Source organism: Protobothrops mucrosquamatus, unplaced genomic scaffold (genome assembly GCF_001527695.2).
Source record: "Protobothrops mucrosquamatus isolate PMUCROS unplaced genomic scaffold, P.Mucros_1.0 scaffold28, whole genome shotgun sequence".
Lineage (NCBI taxonomy): Eukaryota > Metazoa > Chordata > Lepidosauria > Squamata > Viperidae > Protobothrops > Protobothrops mucrosquamatus.
Window position 1 is genome coordinate 1,882,910 of NW_015386413.1, and position 19,343 is coordinate 1,902,252.

General features: G+C 47.1%; 1 protein-coding gene across 1 annotated transcript in view; it reads left to right on the forward strand.

Annotated features, from left to right (window-relative positions):
- The first annotated feature begins 2,518 nt into the window (after nt 1–2,518).
- The window catches only part of DGKH (diacylglycerol kinase eta), a 105,959-nt gene continuing 89,134 nt past the window's right edge, over nt 2,519–19,343 (forward strand). Inside the window, 1 exon segment of the mRNA XM_029283156.1 lies at nt 2,519–2,701. Coding sequence (XP_029138989.1) covers nt 2,519–2,701 — 183 coding nt within the window.

Here is a 19,343-nt window from a genome sequence, read left to right on the forward strand (position 1 = left end):
GAGTCCAGGAGGACACCCAGATTGCGCACCCTATCCGAGGGGGCCAAAGTTTCGCCCCCTATAGTCAGCGATGGAACCAGCTGACTATGCCGAGGCGCCGGTAGCCACAGCCACTCGGTCTTGGAAGGGTTGAGCCTGAGTCTGTTCCTCCCCATCCAGACCCTCACGGCCTCCAGACACCGGGTCATCACGTCAAGGGGAGTTGAAGTCCACAAGTCATAAAAGGGCCAAGTTTGAAGACCCCTGATTTAGAGCTACTAGTTGGGCAGGAGCTGCAGCCAGGAACAGGAGCTCACCCCATCGCATGGCGCTGGGGTCTCAAACCTGGGCTGTCAAGCACAGCACCTTTAAACCTCTGAGCCATCGTAGGTTTAAGTAGGTTAAGCGAAAGATATTTTCCTCTTTAGACAGGCAAGAACATTGGGTAGAGGGGGTTATGTATAATATTGTTTTATATATTCTAGTTTGATCCTTGTAATATTGCAAGCTGCCCAGCGTTGCCTTGTGGCAAAGTAGGCAGCCCATAAATTTAATAAATAAATACGTGGGTTAGAATGCAGTATTTTAGGCTGACTCTGCTCACTGCCAGGAAGTTCGATCCTGACCGTCTCAAGATGGACTCGGTGTTCCATCCTTCTGAGGTCGGTAAAATGAGGACCCAGATTGTTGGGGGCAAATATGCTGACTCTGTAAACCGCTTAGAGAGGGCTGTAAAAGCACTGTGAAGCGGTATATAAGTCTAAGTGCTTATTGCTGTTGCTAAGTAAGTAAATAAGTAAGTAAGTAGATAATAATAATAATAATAATAATAATAATAATAATAATAATAATAATAATAATAATAATAATAATAATAGTAAAGTTGGAAGGGACCTTGAAGGTACACATTTAATTTGGGTGTCTGGGTGAGCCCAGTATTTATTTCTTAGGTTGATGGGCTATTTTGCCTTGATGATTAAACTAAGATGATTAAAAGCCCGGAGATTAAAACCTATGAAGAACGGTTGCAGGAACTGGGTATGGCCAGTCTAGACAAAATATGGACTAGGGGTGTGACATGATAGCAGTCTTCCAATATCTCAGGGGCTGCCCCAAAGAAGAGGGGGGTCAAATTATTCTCCAAGGCGCCTGAAGGCAGGACAAGAAGCAACTTGGATGGAAACTAACCAAGGAGAGAAGCAACCTGGAACTAAGGAGAAACTTCCTGACAGTCAGAACAATTAACCAGTGGAACGGCTGGCCACCAGAAGTTGTGGGTGCTCCATCACTGGAGGTTTTTAAGAAGAGACTGGACAGCCACCGGTCTGAAACGGTTATAGGGTGTCCTGCTTGAGCAAGGGGTTGGACTGGATGACCTCTAAGGTCCCTCCCAGCTCCATTCTGATTGATTGAAACCCCCGCTAGCTTCCCAAGAAGCCCTTCTGCCCTATGTTTCAGTCTTGGAGGGGGGTACCTCGCTTTCTTGTCCCCCCAAATTCAGCCAGGACCAGGCGCAGTCGCCCCTTCCCCTTTTTGGAACCAACCCTTCCTCGCGCGCCCTCCCCTTCAAACGCGCCCCTTCCCTCTCTGTCCCGGGGTCTCTCCCCCCTCCCATGCCGTCCCGGGGCTCTCTAGCCGGCCAGCCCTCCCCCCCAGGCACCCCCCTTCCCCACTTGCAACCCCCACTTGGCAAGACCCCCGTCCGGGTGTCTTGCCAAGCCGCTCCCCCCCTCTTGCGCGTCGGGCGGGCTCCGCGCGGCTTCCCCGACAGAGGCGGCGCCGGGCTGCGGAAGCCGGCAGAGGCGGGCGCTGGAGCCGAGGCGGGGCGAGGCTGAGAAGCCCCGGCGGTGGCGGCCGCTCCTCCTCGCTTTGATCCCCGCCACCGCCTCCTTCTCCGCCCAGGGAAGAGCAGAGAGCCCCGGAGGAGGAGGAGGAGGAAGAGGAGGAGAAAGGAGGAAGAGAAACAGAAGAAGGAGGAGGAGGAGAAGAAGGGGAGGAGGAAAAGAAGGAGAGGAGAAGGAGAAGGAAGAGGAGGAGGAGAAAGAGGAGGAGAAGGAGGAGGAAGAGGAGGAGGAAGAGAAACAGGAGGAGGAGGAGGAGAAGGGGAGGAGGAAAAGAAGAAGAAGAGGAGAAGGAGAAGGAAGAGGAGAAGGAGGAGGAAGAGAAAGAGGAGGAGGAGGAGAAGGGGAGGAGAAAGAGGAAAAGAGGAGGAGCTCCTCCTCCTCCTCCTCTTCCCCTCCTCCTTCTCTTTGTCCTCCTCTTCCCCTCCTCCTTTTCTTCTTCTTCTCCTCCTCCTCTTCCCCTCCTCCTTCTCCTCTTCTTCTCCTCCTCCTCCGCCTCTTCCGGAGGAGGAAGAGGAGGAGGAGAAGAAGAGGAGGAGGAGGAGAAGGGGAGGAGGAAGAGGAGGAGAAGAAGAAGAGGAGGAGGAGGAAGAGGCGGCTGGAGGCAGCGGCTGTTGCGCCCGTCGGACTCCGCGCGCCTCGCCCCGCTTTCCGTCCCCGGGGTGGGTCTCCTGCGCCCGGCCGGAGGCGGAGAGAAGATGGCCGGGGCCGAGGCCGGGCTGAGCGCAGGCGGGCTCCGGGAGCAGCCGCCGGGGGACCCCGGGGGCGCCTTCCTGGCTCCCGCCACCCCCGCCGAAGAGTCGTCGGACAGCGAAGGCGAGCCCGAGGGACCGCAGAAACTCATCCGCAAAGTCTCCACCTCGGGCCAGATCCGGAGCAAGGTGGGCGCGCCGCGGGGCTGGCTGGAGACGGGGTGCGGTGGGTGGGGTGGGTGGGGGGCGTCCCGGTCCCCCCCCGACGGGGCAGGGTTGGGGGGGTCTTGGCCTCGCTCCTGCCCCCTCCTCGGAGGAGGAAAGTTGGAGAGCGCGGCGCCTGGTGCCTTGTGGCCACCGCTCCTCCCTGCCTGTCCGGTTGCGCACAGCTGGAGGAGTCCCACCCTGCCCTTCCCTCCCCTCCCCTCCCCAGCCGGGCCGGACTGGCCAGGGCTGGGCTGGACTAGAAGACCTCCCGGCGTCCGGGAGGCAAAGACAGCGGTGTGTGTGTGTGGGGGGTGTCCCAGGTCTGCTTGTCCCCCCCCCCGCCTCCTGTTTCCTGCCCTTTTCCTCCGGATCTCTGGCTCGCCTGGCCCAGCTGGAGAAACCCCGGGCGCGCGCTCCAGATGTGCTGTGCATCGGTTAGAATGGAGCTGGAAGGGACCTGGGTGGTCTTCTAGTCCAGCCCCTGGCTTAAGCAGCCTAGCTCTAGAGACCGTTTCAGACCAGCGGCTGTCCAGTCTCTTTGTAAAAGTCTCCAGTGTTGGAGCATCCACCACTTCTGGAGGTCAAGCTATTCGGGAATAACAGAATTGGAAGGGACCTGGGAGGTCTTCTAGTCCAGCCCCACCCCCCTACCCCGTTCAAGCAGGAGACCCTAAAGCAGTGGTGGCGAATCTGTGGCACGGGTGCCAGAGGCGGCACTCAGAGCCCTCTCTGTGGGCACGGGCGCCGTCGCCCCAGTCCTAGGCCTTCAGCTGGGTTTTATAAACCCTTTTTGCTTTAGGCCTCCACCCGCCATGTGCAAAAAACAAAAAAGGTTCAATCAATCAGTCAATTTCAACTTCTCCAGGAGGGGAAAAAAAAAAGATCTTGCAAAGTTGGAATTGATTGATTGAACTTTTTAGCCCCACCCAGTCTGCCGTTACCACCGCAGCCACGCCCAGCCAATGGGCCACGCCTACCCGATGGGCCACACCCACCCGGCACCCGGCGATGCATAAGTGGGTTTTGGGTTGCAGTTTGGGCACTCGGTCTCTAAAAGCTTCGCCATCACTGCCCTAAAGCATTTCAGACAGGTGGCTGTCCAGTCTCTTCTTAAAAGTCTCCAGTGATGAAGCATCCACAGCTTCTGAAGGCAAGCCATTCGGGAATAATAGAAGAACAGAATTGGAAGGGACCTTGGAGGTCTTCTAGTCCAGCCCTCTGCTCAAGCAGAAGACCCTGGACGATTTCAGACAAGTGGCTGTCCAGTCTCTTCTTAAAAGTCTCCAGTGATGAAGCAGTACCCACAATGTCTGAAGGCAAAGCTGTTCCACTGGTTAATTGTTCTCACTGTCAGGAAGTTTCTCCTTAATTCCAGGTTGCTTCTCTCTTTGGTCAGTTTCCATCCCTTGCTTCTTATCCTGCCTTTAGCTGCTTTGGAGAATAGCTTGACCCCCTCCTCTTTGGGGCAGCCCCTCAAATGCTGCTATCATGTCCCCCCCAGTCCTTCTTTTCTCTAGACTAGCCATACATGCTTCCTGCAACTGTTCTTCATCGGTTTTAGTCTCCAGGCCTTTAATCCCCGGGAGAACCCCAGAACCAACACAGCAAAAGGCAGCTGGAAATTAGCGCGGTTAGTTCTCTTGTGTTGGATCTCAGGTGGGCAGGCCCTTTCAGATCAAGGAGTTTTCTCAAAACACCTGAAAACTGCAGCTTGAACTGAAAAAGCTCCTTGAAAGAGAAGTGGAAGGTTTTAAAGGGGGGGGAACCCCAAGAAAGTCCACTTGCCTTTTGGAAAAAGCACCTTTGGGACAATCGTGACCTGGACGATTTGAGAGTCTCCAGGTAGCTGGAAAGGATGACGGGTGAAGGAGCTGCGCCTTGTGTTGGCCACTTGGGAGTCTAGTTCCACCTTTCAGCGCTGGCCAGTGTGGTAGGTTCCTTGGCTCAAAGCCACCCTGCCTTCCTTCCCAGGCCGCATGACCCTCCTGGCTGAGTTCCCATGATCTCCTGACCGGCTGCTGAACCTTTTATTGGGGTCCTTCAATAGGCTGGGCTGGAAACCGAAGCCAGCAGCCAGGGCCGGTCTGCCTGGCATAAGACTGGGCCTCCAGCACCCTCAAAGGCTTTACTGGTAATGCAAATGGAGCCGGGTGGCCTTTAATTAACCTGGTTACATTCACATGGGGAGAACTCATGGGGAGAAAGAGGGCAGAGAAGAGCAACAAAGATGATTAGGGGACTGGAGGCTAAAACATACGAAGAACATTTGCAGGAATTAGGTATGTCTAGTTTAACGAAGAGAAGGATGAGGGGGGACATGATAGCAGTGTTCCAATATCCCAGGGGCTGCCCCAAAGAAGAGGGAGTCAAGCTATTTTCCAAAGCACAGGACAAGAAGCAACGGGTGGAAACTAATCAAGGAGAGAAGCAACCTAGAACTAAGGAGAAACTTCCTGACAGTTAGAACAATTAACCAGTGGAACAACCTGCCTCCAGAAGCGGTGAATGCTCCAACACTGGAAGTTTTTAAGAAGAGACTGGACAGCCATTTGTCTGAAATGGTACAGGGTTTCCTGCCTGAGCAGGGGGCTGGACTAGATGACCTCCAAGGCCTCTTCCAACTTTATCATCATCATCATCATCATCATCATCATCATCATCATCATCACCTCCAAGGTCCCTTCCAACTTTATTATTATTATTATGGATCATTGCACAGTCAGCCAGATGTTCAGACTGGATTTGGCATTTTGTCTACCTATCGAGTCCTTCCCAAGGACCTGGGATAGGCAGATGTGGATGTTTGATGGTATCACAGATCTCGTCGCAGGATGGAAGCAATTCCTAGTAAGGCTGCCTTTTGCAATTGACTCATGGCGAATTTGTCAATGCCGATGATGGTGTCCAAGTGGTGCTCCAGTTGTTTTGGGATTGCACCCAAGGCGCCTATTACTATTGGTACTACCCTTGCTTGCTTTTGCCACAGTCTTTCTATTTCTATTTGTAAGTCTTTGTATTTTGTTATCTTCTCCAGTTCTTTCTCGTCTATTCTGCTGTCTCCAGGCACTGCCACGTCCACCATCCAGACTTTTTTGTCTTTCTTATCGACAATTGTGAAGTCCGGGGTGTTATGTTGCAGGTGCTTGTCTGTTTCAAGTCTGAAGTCCCAGAGCAGTTTAATTTTATCATTTTCTATGACTTTCTCTATTTTATGACCCCACCAGTTCTTGCTTACAGGTAAATGATATTTCTTGCAGATCTTCCAATGCACCATTGTTGCTACTTTGTCATGCCGCTGCTTGTAGTCAGTCTGTGCGATCTTCTTGCAGCAGCTTACCAGGTGGTCCACTGTTTCTTCAGCTTCTTTGCATAGGCGGCACTTACTGTCTGTTGCTGTCTTCTCAATTTTGACTTTGTATGCATTTGTCCTTAAGGCTTGGCCTTGTTGTTGTTGTTGTTATTATTAATTTATAATATGGAATGCAAAAATACAAAAGAATGTAATAGGAAAATAGGGGAAGGAAACGGGAAGGAGAAGAAGTGGGAAAAAGGTGGAAAAAGAAAGAAAAATCAGGGACGTCCGACTCCTTTTGGTGCAGTAGAATAAGCCTCAAACCTTGACTTTTTATTTTTATATAACACTAGCTGTACCCAGCCACGCGTTGCTGTGGCTCAGTCTGGTTAAATGAAAAACAATGAAAAAAGCATGTTTTTACCTGTCACAGGTGTGACATCTATATAATAGTAGGTATATAAAAACACGCGCGTATTTGAATGCAACGTTGTGTCAAAATTTCAAAGCAATCGGTGAAGAACTTTCGGAGATTTAAGATTTTGAACAAATGAACATTTACATTTTTATTTATGTAGATATACTAGTCGTTTCTATAACAACAAAACTACCGAATCGGTAAAACCCAAAATCAAAGTTTCATTTTTTTCCCCCCCACCTCAAGCACAATGTCCAGAAGCGGTTTCCAAGCAGAAACAAAATTAATTGTGTTCTTTTTTATTTTATTTTAATCAAAGCAATCAATTTAGCCACCTCTGCTGACTCCATCAACTTTTGCGTCCATTTGTCCATTGTGGAAATCAAAGTGTCCTTCCATCGCATTGCATAATTTCATATCCTATCCAATCCTTCTGGCTATTTTACCAATTGATTGTGATTGTGAATATTCCCAGATCCAGCGTTTATGAAGTGAATCCTTGGTTAAAGCCGAATGAATTGCAAGCACCTTGTGAAAGCAGTTCTGTATTTAAAGACCCATTTATGCAGCAGATTCACATTAATAATAATAATAATAATAATAATAATAATAATAATAATAATAATAATAATAATAATAATAATAATAATAATAAAGTTGGAAGGGACCTTGGAGGTCATCTAGTCCAACTCCCTGCTCAGGCAGGAAACCCTATACCATTTCAGACAAATGTCTATCCAGTCTCTTCTTAAAAGCTTCCAGGGTTGGAGCATTCACCGCTTCTGGAGGCAGGTTGTTCCACTGGTTAATTGTTCTCACTGTCAGGAAATCTCTCCTTAGTTCTAGGTTGCTTCTCTCTGCTACCCATTCTAAAAAAACATATTCAAAATTCACAGCCGCAACCCAAATGTTACCAAGGAATATTCCAGTTTTCAAATTCTCCAGAATTTTTTTTATTTTTTATCAAGGGTGTAGTAAAGCAGCTGATGAGGAAGAACTAAAACATTTTTTTTTCTTTTTAAACTGGCCAGAAGCTTCAGCCCTGCAATCTGCAGCTGGGAACCAAGTCTGAGAGAGAGTTTTGGAGTCTGAACAAACCTATTAATGCGTGATATCACTTGAGGTCAATTTATTCCTTGCATTCAGGAGTGGCAAAAAATGGTCCTAATTATAATTAGAATTATAATTACAAAGCTGTAATTACAAATATATATATATAAATGCCACTGGTTGTTCAGATCAGCCCTTTTGCACCTGTAATTTAGCAAACGAAACCCAGTTTGGTGTAGTGGTTAAAGACCTAAGCTAGAAGCCAGGCGATTGTGAGTTCTAATTCTGCCTTAGGCATGAAGTCCACTGGATGATAATTGAGTTGGTCATCCACTTTCAGAAGAAGGGAAGGAGAAACCGCTTCCCCAAATCTTGTCAATAAAATCGCAGGGACTAGTCAAAGCAGCCACTGGGAATTAACCCTCTCTCGAAGCATGAAACATACTATATATAATAGCGTCTGGTGCACTATTGGTGTTAACAAAAAAGACCATAGGATTCCCCCCCCCTCTCCCCATGAAAAAGTATATCTGAATTTCCCTCGGATGAGCTACCGATGTGAATTCTTTGACATGCGAAAGAAACATTCATTTCTTTCTGCAGATGTTTTGTTCCCTACCTTTTGTGAGCGATGCAGAAAATGCAGAAAGAAAACTAGGTCAAAACTAGTGAGTAAGAACAGAACAGAATAGAAAATGAATAGAAAATGAATAGAGTAGAATAGAGTAGAGAGTAGAGTAGGGTAAGGTAGAATAGAATAGAATAGAATAGAATAGAATAGAATAGAATAGAATAGAATAGAATATATAGGAGAATAGAATAGAATAGAATAGAATAGAATAGAATAGAATATATAGGAGACTAGAATAGAATAGAATAGAATATATAGGAGACTAGAATAGAATAGAATAGAATAGAATAGAATAGAATAGAATATATAGGAGAATAGAATAGAATGGAATGGAATAGAATAGAATAGAATAGAATAGAATAGATTAGAATAGAATAGAATAGAATAGAATAGAATAGAATAGAATAGAATAGAATATATAGGAGAATAGAATAGAATAGAATAGAATAGAATAGAATAGAATAGAATATATAGGAGAATAAAATAGAATAGAATAGAATAGAATAGAATAGAATAGGAAGGGACCTTGGAGGTCTTCTAGTCCATCCCCCTGCTCAAGCAGGAGACCCTATACCAGTGGTGGCGAACCTATGGCATGGGTGCCAGAGGCGGCACTCAGAGCCTTCTCTGTGGGCACCCTCATCATCGCCCCAGTCCTAGGCTTTCAGTTGGGTTTTATAAAACCTTTTCGCTTTAGGCTTCCACCGCCATGTGCAAAAAAAAAAAGGTTCAATCAATCAGTCAATTTCAACTTCTCGGGGAAAAAAAAAAGATCTTGCAAAGTTGGAATTGATTGATTGAACTTTTTAGTCCCACCCAGTCTGCTGTTACCACCGCAGCCATGCCCACCCAATTGGCCACGCCCACCCAATGGGCCACACCCAGCCAATGGGCCACACCCACCTGGCACTCGACAATGCATAAGTGGGTTTTGGGTTGCAGTTTGGGCACTCAGTCTCTAAAAGGTTCGCCATCACTGCCCTATACCATTTCAGACAAGTGGCTATCCAGTCTCTTCTTAAAAATTTCCAGTGTTGGAGCATTCACAGCTTCTGGAGGCAGGTTGTTCCACTGGTTAATTGTTCTAACTGTCAGAAAATTTCTCCTTAGTTCCAGGTTGCATTTCTCCTTGATTGGTTTCCATCCATTATTTCTTGTCCTGCCTTCTGGTACTTTGGAGAATAGGTTGACCCCCCCCCCTCTTCTTTGTGGCAGCTCCTCCAACATTGGAAGACTGCTGTCATGTCCACCCCTAGTCCTTCTTTTCTCTAGACTGGCCATGCCCAATTCCTGCAACCCTTTTTCATATGTTTTTGTCTCCAGGCCCTTAATCATCTTAGTTTGCACTTTTTCCAAAGTCTCAACGTTTTTTGTTTTGTTTTTTGTAACGTGGTGACCAAAACTGGATGCAGGATTCCAGGTGTGGCCTTACTAAGGTTTTGATAAAACGGTACTAATAAAGAGACGGTCTTTAAATGAAATCTAGGCATCAAGGCTTTTGCTGACACCATCCAATTCTAAGCCAGGACTCGGGGTTACTAATCACAAAAAAACATTTTCATTTGAATGAGGACGTGAGGAATTTGAAAACAAAGCAGGAGAAGAGAGAATGACGTTTTTAAAAGATAATGGATACCACCCACGCTACTCAGCAGGGCGTCCGTTGGCCAGATTGAAAGAGTTTATAAATACCGCTCCGTTAAGTCAATCATAAAATGAAACCAACCAGTTTAGCAAGACTTTTTCTTTCTTGAAATCACGGATCATGTGCTTTCATGTCTGACAAGTCCTTATCACGAACAGATTTTGCTGGCGGATCACGATAGCCAAAGCGTGCTTCAGCAGGATAAATGATAACAGCGACCCAGATTATTGATTCTGAAAGCATATGAAACTCGGATACAATAACCAGCCCGTGCTGCATATTGACTAGAAACAAAAGGTTTAGGGATTCCCTGTCCATTTTCAATTGATTTCAATTTATTTTCAATTGATTTCAATTGATTTTCAATTGATTTTCAATTGATTTCAATTTATTTTCAATTGCTTTCAATTTATTTTCAATTGATTTCAATTTATTTTCAATTCATTTTCAATTGATTTCAATTTATTTTCAATTCATTTCAATTTATTTTCAATTCATTTCAATTTATTTAGAGACGGGTTTCTCTAAAGTTGGCCATCAATTTGGCGCAACTCGGCAGCCGAAGGATGCCAAAATTCAAATTATTTCTGCCGCTTCTTTGATCTCACCATTCTGTACAGATAGTCCTCCATTTACAACGGTTTGTTTAATGACGGTTTGAAGTTACAACGGCACTGGGGAAAAAAGGGACTCAGGACCCCTTTTCACACTTAGGAGCGTTGCAGCATCCTCGTGGTCACGTGACTTACGCTCGGATGCTTGGCAACTGACTCACACTTATGACGGTCGCACAGTGTCCTGGAGTCATGTGATCCCCTTTTTGTGATTGTCTGACAAGCAGTCAATGGGGGAAGCCGGATTCCACTTAACAACCGGGGTTACTAATTGAACAAATGCACCGATTCCCTTAACAAACATGGCGAGAAAAGTCGTAAAATGGGAGCAAAGCTCACTTAACAAATTTCTCACTTAGCAACATCAGTTTTGGGCTCAATTGGGGTCGTAAACTTTTCTTTAAGATGGGAAGACTAGACTTGACTAGACTAGACTAGACTAGACTAGACTAGACTAGACTAGACTAGACTAGAATAGAATAGAATAGAATAGAATAGAATAGAATGTAGAGTAGAACAGAACAGAACAGAACAGAACAGAACAGAACAGAACAGAATAGAATAGAATAGAATAGAATAGAATAGAATAGAATAGAATAGAATAGAATGTAGAGTAGAGTAGAATAGAATAGAATAGAATAGAATAGAATAGAATAGAATAGAATAGAATAGAATAGAATAGAATAGAGCTGATAGGGACCTTGAAGGCCTTCTAGTTCAACCCCTTGCTCAGACAGAAGACCCTTACAGGATCATAGAAGAACAGAGCTGGAAGGGACCTTGGAGGTCTTCTAGTCCAGCCCCCTGCTCACGCAGGAGAAGAATTGCTTCTGTCAATTCTCTGGCTTCTCTTTCGTTGCTTTGCTCAGCCCGACAGGATCCACTTTCCTGAAACAAAGACGGCCAGCTTCGCAAGTGTGTAAACATCAGCCACCGATGCTATAATTAGTTATTAATTGTATTATTAGAAAATGTGAGTCATTTCCTCCCCTTTCCCAAGAAGCCCTTATCTTCCTATAACAACTGTGGCTCGTTCAAGTCCTCCGCAGGGTGTGTAACCCACATTTTGCCAGTAGATCTTCTGGAGAGAGAGAGAGAAAAAAATATAGAATGGACGGTCAGCTCCAGGCTTTGGGCCCTGAGATGAGTTGGCATAATTTAGCCTAAATGTTCTTTCCTAGGTTTTAAGAAATGGGCTTCAACTTTAAATGTCGCGGCCACCTTGGCAGGGGGTTCTTCGGTCCTGTTTGCAGCTATCCTCAACTTACGACCACAAGCTGAGGCCTGTTGTGATTCCGTGCCAGCCTGTGTTCCCAACAGCTGAGTCTGAGGAATCTGAGGAGGAGGTGGAGGAGGCCTTTGAGGGGCCGTCAGGGTCAGAGGGAGGCTCGGATGAATTACGGATGAATTACGGATGAAGCTCAGCTGTGTGAGGAGCAGGAGTCAGATTCGGAAGGCTCACACCTGGATGAGCACTAACTACGAGCGTCTGCAGCAGTTCATCGTTCCTTTTTTGTTGTTGTCAGATACGCTGATGAGCTCTCATTTTCCTCTTCCGTTACTCTCCGTTGCGGGACCCTGACGACATATTTTTCCCCTCCACACCCGCAACCTGGTTGCTGAAGGCAACCGTTTGCAAAGTGCTTCTTGGAATCCTGGTCTGTTCGTCTTGTGTGCAACGTGTTCCTGTGGACTATTTCCTTCCTTTGGACTTGAGGTTTGCTGTTTGTGTTTTGGACTTATTGACAGGATTGTCACCCAAATAAAAGGGATTTTGTTTTGTTTTAACGTTTCCAGCCTATTGTATCAGCAGGGGTTTGGTCCTTGTGCCTCTAACAAGGACGGCAATAGGCTGGGATAGAACAAGGCCCAAAATTTCCCTCGCTAAGCGAGACGGTTGCAAAGTGACTCTTCCCCCGTTTGACCATCTTCCTTGCCACAACTGTGAAGTGAACCACCCCAGTTGTTAAGTTAGGGACAGGGTTGTCGCTTCCCCGTGGACTTCGCCGGTCAGAAAGTCGCAAACGGGGAATCGCGTGACCCCCCCGGGACGCTGAAACCGTCAGAAGTACAAGTCAGTTTCACTGGAGGTTTTTAAAGAAGAGACTGGACAACCGCCGGTCTGAAATGGCCTGGGGTTTCCTGCCTGAGCAGGGGGTTGGACTAGAAGACCTCCAAGGTCCCTTCCAACTCTGTCGTTCTATTCTCTTCAGTGGCCAAGCGTCTGAATTTTGATGACGTGACCGTGGGGTTGCTGCTGCAAGGGTTGTAAGTGTGAAACTGGTCGTAAGTCAGTTTTTTCAGTGCCCTTGTAACTTCGAGCGGTCACTAAATGAACTGTTGTCACTTGAGGACATGTGCTTGGTTCCTGCATCTCAAAAGGGGTTTTAGGTGAGGAGTAATGTAAGCGGGCCCCTGGAGGTTATGAGTGGAGAGCAAGGGAGGGAATATATTGCAGGAGAAGAAGGCAGAAGAAGACCAAAGTCCACCCAACTAAGCACTGGAGCATGGAACTATTAGTTGATTTCTTCTTCTTCTTCTTCTTCTTCTTCTTCTTCTTCTTCTTCTTCTTCTTCTTCTTCTTCTTCTTCTTCTTCTTCTTCTTCTTCTTCTTCTTCTTCTTCTTCTTCTTCTTCTNAGGGAGGGAATATATTGCAGGAGAAGAAGGCAGAAGAAGACCAAAGTCCACCCAACTAAGCACTGGAGCATGGAACTATTAGTTGATTTCTTCTTCTTCTTCTTCTTCTTCTTCTTCTTCTTCTTCTTCTTCTTCTTCTTCTTCTTCTTCTTCTTCTTCTTCTTCTTCTTCTTCTTCTTCTTCTTCTTCTTCTTCTTCTCCTTCTCCTCCTCCTCCTCCTCCTCCTCCTCCTCCTCTCTCTCCTTCTTCTTCTCCTTCTCCTTCATCTCCTCCTCCTTCTCCTTCTCCTTTTCTTTCTCCTCCTCCTCCTTCTCTCTCTCCTTCTTCTTCTTCTTCTTCTTCTTCTTCTTCTTCTTCTTCTTCTTCTTCTTCTTCTTCTTCTTCTTCTTCTTCTTCTTCTTCTTCCTCCTCCTCCTCCTCCTCCTTCCTCCTCCTCCTCCTCCTCCTCCTCCTCCTCCTTCTTCTTCCCTCTGTTCATGCAGCCTAGCACTGTGTTGGCTTTTTGGGCAGCTGGCTCCTATTTAAGGGATTGTCTACTATGAGTGATCCTTTGAGCTCTCTGAGCTTGGTTGTTTTCCTGCATTGCATTACCCAAACTAGGTAACATCATCAACTAATGATGTTACCTAGTTTGGGTAATGAAACATCTTCTAGAAAACAACCAAGCTCTCTCAATCTCTCCCTCCCTTGCAGTTACACATAAATGTTTGCTAGTTCTTTCCAGCTGCAGAGAGGAGGAGGAGGAGGAGTTAGAAGGGAGGAAAGGAGAAGAGAAGAGAAGAGAAGAGAGGAGGAGGAGGAGGAAGGAGAAGGAAGAAGGGAGGAGGAGGAGGAGGAGGAATATGGGGTTCCACATCCTAATGGAGAGAATGCTCTTGAACAGGCCCAACTGGTGACTAGTGTGATGGGTCCTAACTGAATATCCAAAGTGCCCTCAGAAATGGTGCTTCCTCCCTCCCTCCCCCCCTTTTGTGTAATCCCTTGCCCTTCCTTCTTTGTCATTCTTCTTCCTGGCACGAAGAGAGAGTCTGATGAAGTTTGTCAGGGCTTGTTCTGTTGTATTTATGTATAATTAAACACCTAGAGCTGTGGGCTATTTGGCAGCAACGTGATGATGTAACCAGAAGAGGTTGGTGGGGCTGAAATATCTGGCCTGATTTTGCTTCTTTCTTTCCTTCCTTCCTTCCTCGTCCTCCCCCTTTCTTCTCCTTCCTCCTTCTCCTTCTCCTCCCTCCTTCTCTTTCTCCTTATATTCTCCTCCTCCTCTTCTTTCCTTCCTTCTTTCTTTCTTTCCTTCCTTCCTTCTCCTCTTCCTCTTCCTCTTCCTCCTCCTCCTCCTCCTCCTCTCTCTCCTTCTTCTTCTCCTTCTCCTTCATCTCCTCCTCCTCCTCCTTTTCTTTCTCCTCCTCCTCCTTCTCTCTCTCCTTCTTCTTCTTCTTCTTCTTCTTCTTCTTCTTCTTCTTCTTCTTCTTCTTCTTCTTCTTCTTCTTCTTCTTCTTCTTCTTCTTCTTCTTCTTCTCCTTCTCCTTCATCTCCTCCTCCTTCTCCTTCTCCTCCTCCTCCTCCTTCTCCTTCTCCTCCTCCTCCTCCTTCTCTTTCTCCTCCTCCTCCTCCTCCTCCTCTTCCTCCTCCTCCTCCTCATCGTTCTCTCTCTTCTTCTCCTTCTCCTTCATCTCCTTCTCCTTCTCCTGTGTCTCATTTTGAATTATATTTGACCCTTCTCCTCTTCCTCTTCCTCTTCCTCCTTCTCTTTCTCCTCTTCCTTCATCCTGCTGCTCCTGCTCTTCTTCTTCTTCTTCTTCTTCTTCTTCTTCTTCTTCTTCTTCTTCTTCTTCTTCTTCTTCTTCTTCTTCTTCTTCTTCTTCTTCTTCTTCTTCTTCTTCTTCTTCTTCTTCTTCTTCTTCTTCTTCTTCTTCTTCTTCTTCTTCTTCTTCTTCTTCTTCTTCTCCTCCTCCTCCTCCTCCCTCCTCCCTCTTCCTCCCTCCCTCCCTCCCTCCCTCCCTCTGTTTTTATTTTTACAGAAGCCATCAAAGTTTGTTCTTCAGAATTTCTGCAACACACTCTTGGGAAGCGGAGGGTGGGGTGCTCCCTTTAGGAGCAAAGGATGGTTTAGCAGGATATGGAAATATGCAGTGAGGTCAAGGTCTGTTTGATGGAAAAGACAGAATAACAAGAGACATTTATTTCCCTGAACCGATTAGAAGTTTCCGTGCTCTGCTTTGGCCTCGTTCAGCACTTGGGATCCAGAAACACGAAGAGGTTTCCGTGGATGGGTGGGCGTGTTCTGTTACCCGGATCCGTAAAGATGCAGCTGCTTTAAGGAGTTGCGGGTGCATCCACCCCGGAGGCTGCGAAACCCCTGTTTTTGGCTTCCGAAACAGAAGTTCTGTCCAGAACTGCTGGGAAGCATCCTCAACTGACCTCTGATAACAAAAAACAGCGGAAAGCAATAAAGGTGTTTAAATAACCCAAATCTCGCACATCTGCACGATTCCCATGAGGTGTTGATCTTCTCCTGTGACGTCTTCTAAGAACATCACACCCTTGGGAGGTTTTAGGTGAAGCAATGCGATATTTTGAACACTTTTGTTGTAATCCGGTCTGGGTCGGCCAGCGGGTCCAGAGGTTTACGCTTCTGAGCGTTCGGACATGTGTCGGAGCCCGTGCTCAGGGAACCTCTCTCTACCAGAATTTGTGCTTTGGGCTATATTCTGCGAGTCATATGTATGTGGTTGATGGGTGCGTTGAGGCCTGGTTGATTGGCTGCTGTTTCCTGGTGCAGCCAAGTTCTCGGCTCCTAAATGCCAGATAAGCTGGTGGTAAATCAGACCCCCTGTTGACTTTATTATTTTTTATTTTGTTTTATTTTATTCCGATCGTTATTATTTTTACACATAACTGAAGGCAAAACTGAATACCTACTGTAACATGCCCAAACACAACTTTCCTTCGCCTGTGAAGTGGGTTGGAGTGAGTGAGTGAGTGAGTGAGAGAGAGAGAGAGAGAGAGAGAGAGAGAGAGACTGGCCCAAAGTCACCTAGTTGGTTTCATGACTAAGGTGAGACTAGAACTCCCAGTCTCCTGGTGATTGGTCCAAAGTCACCCAACTGCCTTTCATGGCTAAGGCAGGACTAGAACTCCCAGTTTCCTGGTGATTAGCCCTACGTCACCCATGCGGCTTTCATGGCTAAGGTGGGTCTAGAACTCACAGTCTCCTGGTGACTGGCCCAAAGTCACCCAGTTGGCTTTCATGCCTCAGGTGGGTCTAGAACTCACCATCTCCTGGTGATTGGCCCAAAGTCACCCAGTTGGCTTTCATGCCTCAGGTGGGACTAGAACTCACAGTCTCTTGGTGATTGGCCCAAAGTCACCCAGTTGGCTTTCATGCCTAAGATCGGACTAGAACTCACCGTCTCCTTGTGATTGGCCCAAAGTCACCCAGTTGGCTTTTATGCCTCAGGTGGGACTAGAACTCACAGTCTCCTGGTGATTGGCCCAAAGTCACCCAGCCGGCTTTCATGCCTAAGAACATTTCCCTGGCTGTTTTTGTGCCTGCTCGGCCAACAATCTTAGTAGCTGCAAAATTGAACGTATGCCCTTGTTCATGGCAGTGTGAGGTCAACCCATGAGTTTGGGTCTCCTTGTCTGACTGCTTGCTTGTGTTCTTGCAATCTGAGGGTTAGCTTCCTCCCCGTCTGTCCTACATAATCACAGGGTCAACCCATGCCGATTCTGTTACGATCCATGAAAGGTCTTTGTCCTCTGTTATCCTCCATCTTTGCCCTTTTTCGATCTGGGCTGCTTGACTCTTGTTTTATATTCTCTGTACGGCCCAGACACTTTTGTTGTCTTCCTAAGACAGTGATGGCGAACCTTTTAGAGACCGAGTGCCCAAACCGCAACCCAAAACCCCACTTATTTATCGCAAAGTGCCAGGGGCCCATCAGCATTGCGGTGCCCTCGGGGGAAGGGCACGCAAAAACCAGGGGCGCAAAAATGGGCCACCGTGCTGCAAGGCCCAAAAACGGCCACCGCTGCACCACGGGGCGCAGGTACAAGGCGCTGCACCAAGCAAGAACGGGGCAGGACTAGTGAGTATCATGCAGGCACTAGCCCCGCCTCATTTGCAGCGCGTGCATATTCGCGGCCCCCGTGCGTGCACATGCACATGTACAATACTTCCCCCTCCCTTTTCTTCCAGTCCGCCAATCGACAATGGTTGGTGACCTCTGCTCTACCACCTCTACTCGAGCTTGCTAGTCGGACGCTTCGCCTCCTTTGTGCTGGGTGGGGCTCCTGTTCCGGGCGGTGGTGGCGGCCTGATGGACCTGCTGCTGGTGGCGGCACGCGTGGCAACAGAGAGGGCTTTGAGTGCCGCCTCTGGCACGCGTGCCATAGGTTCGCCACCACTGTCCTAGGAAGTTGTTCCTGTGTTCTTTTTGCTTTTAAGGTGAGAAGACCTCCATGTTTTGTTCCTAAACCTGGGGGGCCCAGCTCAGACACTGAAGCAGAGAAGGAAGAAGCTATGGTCAAAGAGCTTGGTGCAGTTGACCTGAATTAAGGGACCAAAAGAAGTTGCACACAGGTGAAAGTGGTGGCTTTCACCTGTGGTGGCTTTCACCACTTTCACCTGTGTGCAACTTCTTTTGGGGTTGACGACACCGTGTAGAAGCAAGAGGAACTAGCAATTGTAGATATGCAAGCTTGGAGATAAATAAAATCCAGAGACTTAGCTGGCAGCCAGATCAGGGAATTCATGCACAGCCTAATCCAAAGTTACTCAGCCGGCTTTCATGCCTAAGGCAGGACTTGAACTCATAGTCTCCTGGGAACTTCAGGAAAGAGCATCAATCTCAAACCACATCCTTCCATTATAGTTCCAGAGAATCCTCCTGCATGGAAGCTTCATCGCTGTCTCAAATTCAGTCTGTTTTACAATTCAACTTTGCCATCTTCTTCCCAAGCCTTTGTCTCCTAAAATAATGAGTGTCTAGGTCAGGGGTAGGCAACCTTGGCTCTTTGATGACTGGTGGACTTCAACTCCCAGAATTCCTGAGCCAGCATGGGGAAAACTTTGGCCCCTTCATGACTGGTGGACTTCAACTCCCAGAATTCCTGAGCCAGCATGGCTCAGCTTGGAAACCTCTCCCTTTCCCCTCAGCATGGTTGGCTCAGGAATTCTGGGAGTTGAGGTCCACCCATCTCTGAGTGGCCAAGGTTGAGAAATACAGGCCTAAGCCAGGGGTAGGCAACCTTGGCTCTTTTATGACTCGTGGACTTCAACTCCCAGAATTCCTGAGTCAGCATGGGGGAACTATGGCCCCCTCATGACTCGTGGACTTCAATTCCCAGAATTCCTGAGCCAGCATGGCTCAGCTTGGAAACCTCCCTTTCCCCTCAGCATGGCTGGCTCAGGAATTCTGGGAGTTGAAGTCCACCCATCTCTGAATGGCCAAGGTTGAGAAATACAGGCCTAAGCTAGGAGTAGGCAACCTTGGCTCTTTTATGACTCGTGGACTTCAACGCCCAGAATTCCTGAGCCAGCATGGCTCAGCTTGGAAGCCTCTCCCTTTCCCCTCAGCGTGGCTGGCTCAGGAATTCTGGGAGTTGAAGTCCACGAGTCATCAAAGAGCCAAGGTGGCCTACCCCTGGTTTAGGTCTTTCTTGGTACTGCTGAAGAAGTAGGAAGACTTTCCCTTCATTCTTGAGTTCCCCCTTTTCCTGTCTGTTATCTGTTCAGTCCGTTCTCAAGTTTTCTTCTCCTTTTTTTCAAAACCGGAAAAGCACAGCCCTTCAGCCTTGCGTCCTCAAATCCACTGATGGCTTTTGACATTCTCTTGTTTCTCCCGGTTTCGGCAAATGTCAGAACAGATTGGCTGCCATCTGGACATGACAGACAGATGCCAGAGGCAGTGAACCCATTTGGAACGTGACCAGGACTCTGAAAACAGGATCAGAGACAGTGGACGGGTGACCTTCATTGAGTTTAGGATACTTAAATGTTTATCAACTGAATTTGGTAATTAGCAGAGGAAGGTAGAGCAGAGGAGAGTTCCGGAATGAAGAATGGAATAGAGTTGAGTTTAGGATACTTTTTATTTATTTATTTATTTATTTATTTATTTATTTATTTATTTATTGTATTTATATCCCGCCCTTCTCCTTTCGGACTCAGGGCGGCTGACAAATGATAAAAAGCTAACATATTACACCCAGTTAAAATTTAATTAAAATGAAATATTTGCGAATGTCAAATTTAAAAGTAATTAAAACCCCTATAAAATCCCCTAGGCCAGTCCCGCTTGCTGGAACAACCACGTCTTGAGGGCGCGGCGG